Source organism: Sapajus apella, unplaced genomic scaffold, assembly GCF_009761245.1.
Source record: "Sapajus apella isolate SASKATOON/1434 unplaced genomic scaffold, GSC_monkey_1.0 scaffold2886, whole genome shotgun sequence".
In the NCBI taxonomy this organism is placed as follows: domain Eukaryota; kingdom Metazoa; phylum Chordata; class Mammalia; order Primates; family Cebidae; genus Sapajus; species Sapajus apella.
In genome coordinates this window covers 1,145-4,622 of record NW_022439812.1, presented here as the reverse complement: position 1 = coordinate 4,622, position 3,478 = coordinate 1,145, and the positions used below count along the sequence as shown (strand labels likewise).

General features: G+C 52.8%; 1 protein-coding gene across 1 annotated transcript; it reads right to left on the bottom strand.

Moving 5' to 3' along the window:
- Positions 1–880: 880 nt before the first annotated feature.
- LOC116547384 (T-complex protein 10A homolog) lies at positions 881–2,721 on the bottom strand. Its single transcript, XM_032273351.1, has 2 exons — positions 2,578–2,721; positions 881–1,156 (listed from the first exon to the last, which is right to left on the bottom strand). Exons 1-2 carry the CDS (start codon positions 2,719–2,721, stop codon positions 950–952), a joined length of 351 nt encoding a protein of 116 aa, XP_032129242.1. The 3' UTR covers positions 881–949.
- Positions 2,722–3,478: the final 757 nt, after the last annotated feature.

Genomic DNA, 3,478 nt, shown 5'->3' with positions numbered 1-3,478 from the left:
TGGATGCTGGGTGGCCCAGCTCTGGGGAAAACCTCCTTCCCACTCCATCCCCCTGCTGGCTCCCCCTTCTGCTGAGAGCTACCACCACTCAGTAAAAAGCCTTGCACCCGTCCTGCAAGCCCACGTGTGATCTGATTTTTCCGGTACACCAAGGCAAAAACTCGGGATACAGAAAGCCCTCTGTCCCATGACAAGGCAGAGGGTCTAACTGAGCTGATGAACCCCAGCTCCCCACAGCCTAAACTGAAAGAGCACCCTGTAACACACGCCCACTGGGGCTACAGCTGTGAACATTCATCCCCAGACACTGCCGTGGGGCTGTGAGGCCTGCCCGTCTGTATGCTCCCCTAGAGGCTTCGGCAGTGGGGCACCAAAGAAGAGAGCCACACCCCCATCACACGCCCTGTGGAGGATCAAGGGAACTTCTCCCGTTTCAACAGGTCTCTACCTCATTCTTCACAGCTGTCCTAGAAGATGAACAGAGGCTGCCAGGACGCTGAGCCGGCTCTGGAGTCAGGCCGGGTTCAAACCCCAGCTCTGAGTTTTCCAGCCCATGGCTGTGATGGAGTTAGTAAGAGCATGCATTTCATCGAGAGTAAGACCATAAAGCTCCAAGTCTAGTCCACGTAAAGTCCCCAGCAAGGCTTTGCTGCTGCTGTCCTGAGACCCCCTGAGCTGTTAGAATTTTAGACGTGAGACACACACCCGGAGGGCTGGGCTTCGGTCTGCTGGAGCGCCAGGTGGGAGGCCTCATGCATCCAACTTTTATCAGTCACCACTTATGGGAAATGGAGCTGATGGAAAGACAGCAAGCCCTCCCGCCACCTGCAGCGTGAGTGATACCGATACCTCGTCATCCAGCAATAAAGCCCACATCGTTACAAGGACGCTATTTTTACATAATGCACACCATACAAAAACGCAAATGCCCCGTAGGTCCCAGAGTGTGCTATCCCCGTCCCGCGTGTGGGGAGGCTGCAGGCTTCTTCTCAGCTTTCCACTGCGGCTGCGCCAGAGCTCCCAGCTCTTCTCGGAGCTCCAGGCTCTGCTTCCGCAAAGCATCTGTGTGACTCTGGAGTTTCCTGTGAACGTCAGCCCACAGCGACTCCTGCCTCCCGAGCTCTTGGTCGAGTCTGGTGATCTGCTGCTGTAATGGCTGTTATTGGGAAGAGAACACCAGAAAACCTCTCAGATATCACACCACCACATTCCTCTCCACAATACCCAAGGCCTCTCTGACGCAAGATCGACTATTTCTAGACAGAAAGACACCCAATGGGATAAACAGGACTACCACAGCCTTTTCCTTTCTTTCTTTCCTTTCTTTTTTTTTTTTTTTTTTTTCTTTTTTTTTTGAGGCAGACTCTCACTCTGTCACCCAGGCTGGAGTGCAGTGGCATGATCTCAGCTCACCGAAGCTTCAATTTCATGAGCTCAAGTGATCCTCCTGCCTCAGCCTCCCCAGAAGCTGGGACTGTAGGCATGCACCACCACACTTGGCTAATTTTTGTACTTTTAGTAGAGATGTGGCTTCACCATGTTGCCCAGAGTGGTCTCAAACTCCTGGACTCAAGTGACCCATCCACCTCAGCCTCCCAAAGTTCTGGGATTACAGGCATAAGCTACCATGGTGGCCACAGCTTTATTCTTATTAAGCAGTGTTTATTATGAGTTAGTGCACATAATATAACCAGACAAGGATGGTAGTGAGCTGTGATTCTTTGTTAAGACACTACTACAGCAAAAAGAGTCTGGCATTCTTTTCCCTTTTTTTTTTTTCTTTTTTTTTCTTTGAGACTGTGTCTTGCTCTGTCAACCCAGGCTGGAGTGCAGTGGTGCAGTCTCAGCTCACTGTGACCTCTGCTTTCCACGTTTAAGCAATTCTGGTGCCTCAGCATCCTGAGTAGCTGGGATTGCAGGCACATGCCATCAAACCTGGCTAATTTGTGTATTTTTAGTAGAGATGGGTTTTGCTGTGTTGTCATGTTGTCAGGTTGACCTCAAACACTGCACTGGCGTGGATGGACCGTCAACAGTTTAAAAATTCTGGAAGGCACTGCATTTCAACCTGACATGTCAGCCTTCCCATGATCCTTCACTGGACCGTAGAGGCTGCAGCCTTGCCCTGGGAAGCAGCAGGATGGGGATAAAGGTACAGTCCTGCACTGCGTGGCCCTGGCCACAAGGACCCGTGGGACTTTAATGAGAGCGAGCACTGTCCAGTGGGGTCTGGCGAGGAAGTGGGTAAAAATCAGGAAGCTTGCTGGGACGACGTGAGGCATGTCAACCTTCTGATTTTCTTTAACGAAGTTTTTAAAGTCTGGTGCCTTCTCCTGGACTTGAGGAGAGAAGCTGGAATGTTCAAGTTTTCTTTAACCCCGCCCTGCCATCCACCAAGAGGGAAGGTTGCAGAGGACAAGAGCCACGTGTCCTCGGGGAGGAGGTACGGCATCAGCGTCCTGGGGCAGCACTTTCCTACAGAGGTCTGGCGAGGGAAAGTCCAATGACGGGCCTCAGGGACAGGAATCAGGGTCCCGCCTGGTGGGACTAACTCTGTCCCCACAGAGCTCAACTCACTGGCATCTCCTGGGCGTTGCTGTCCTCCCTGGGGACCTCGGCTGCCACAGCTGTCTTCTCCGTGTCCGCCCCAGCTCCCCGGCATGGGTCCTCCGGGTGGGTGTCCTCCTTGGGTTCCCCGGCCTCCAGCTGACCCTCCAGCATCCTGGTTTGGAAGGGAAGGGCCATGGGGATGCCTGAATGCAGTCACCTTACCCCTGAAGGCTCAGCCTCAACCTAAGGGTGAGCAGGAACCACAGCCGCTCTTCTCCCCCTGGGTCGTGTGCACATTCCCAAGCGGGAGGCTGACCAGGTGAAAGGACACACAGAGAGAGGGGACTGAGCGGTCCACACCTGGCTTTCCAGCATCCTCCATGGAAAATGCTCAGTTCCTAGAAGATCAGCCTGACACCTAACACACTCTTACCATCCAGAGAGAGGTGTGAGTGGGATGGTCATGGGGTGTGAGTGGGATGGTCGTGAAGTGTGACCAGGTGTGAGCAGGGTGTGAGTGGATGGTTGTGTGCGACACTGAGGGAATTCTGGGCCCTTTAATCAGCACCCATCTGGAGGGGCAGAGGAGACCCTCCATTGTGTTGAGTCTGAGTCTTGAACCGTCAGGGCGGCATTTGTGAACTCATGGTGAAGACGTGGAAAAGAAACACCTTTTTATATGTAAGCATTTATGCCAGTTCTAGGAAGCTCACAGCAATTAGAAAACAAAAACGAAAGAAAAAACGCAAAGCTTTCCTGCAAGCCTGCGGGGTCCTCTCTGAAAGCCGCCTCCACCCCCGCCTGGTCCTCTTGGTTGTAGGAAGCCAGGGGCCCCCAAGGAAACCCCGACTGTTTATTCACAAACTTCTAACTGTATAAAACATGAGAATGAGCAGCTTCACCACAGTGACCAGAGAAATGCTGTTGA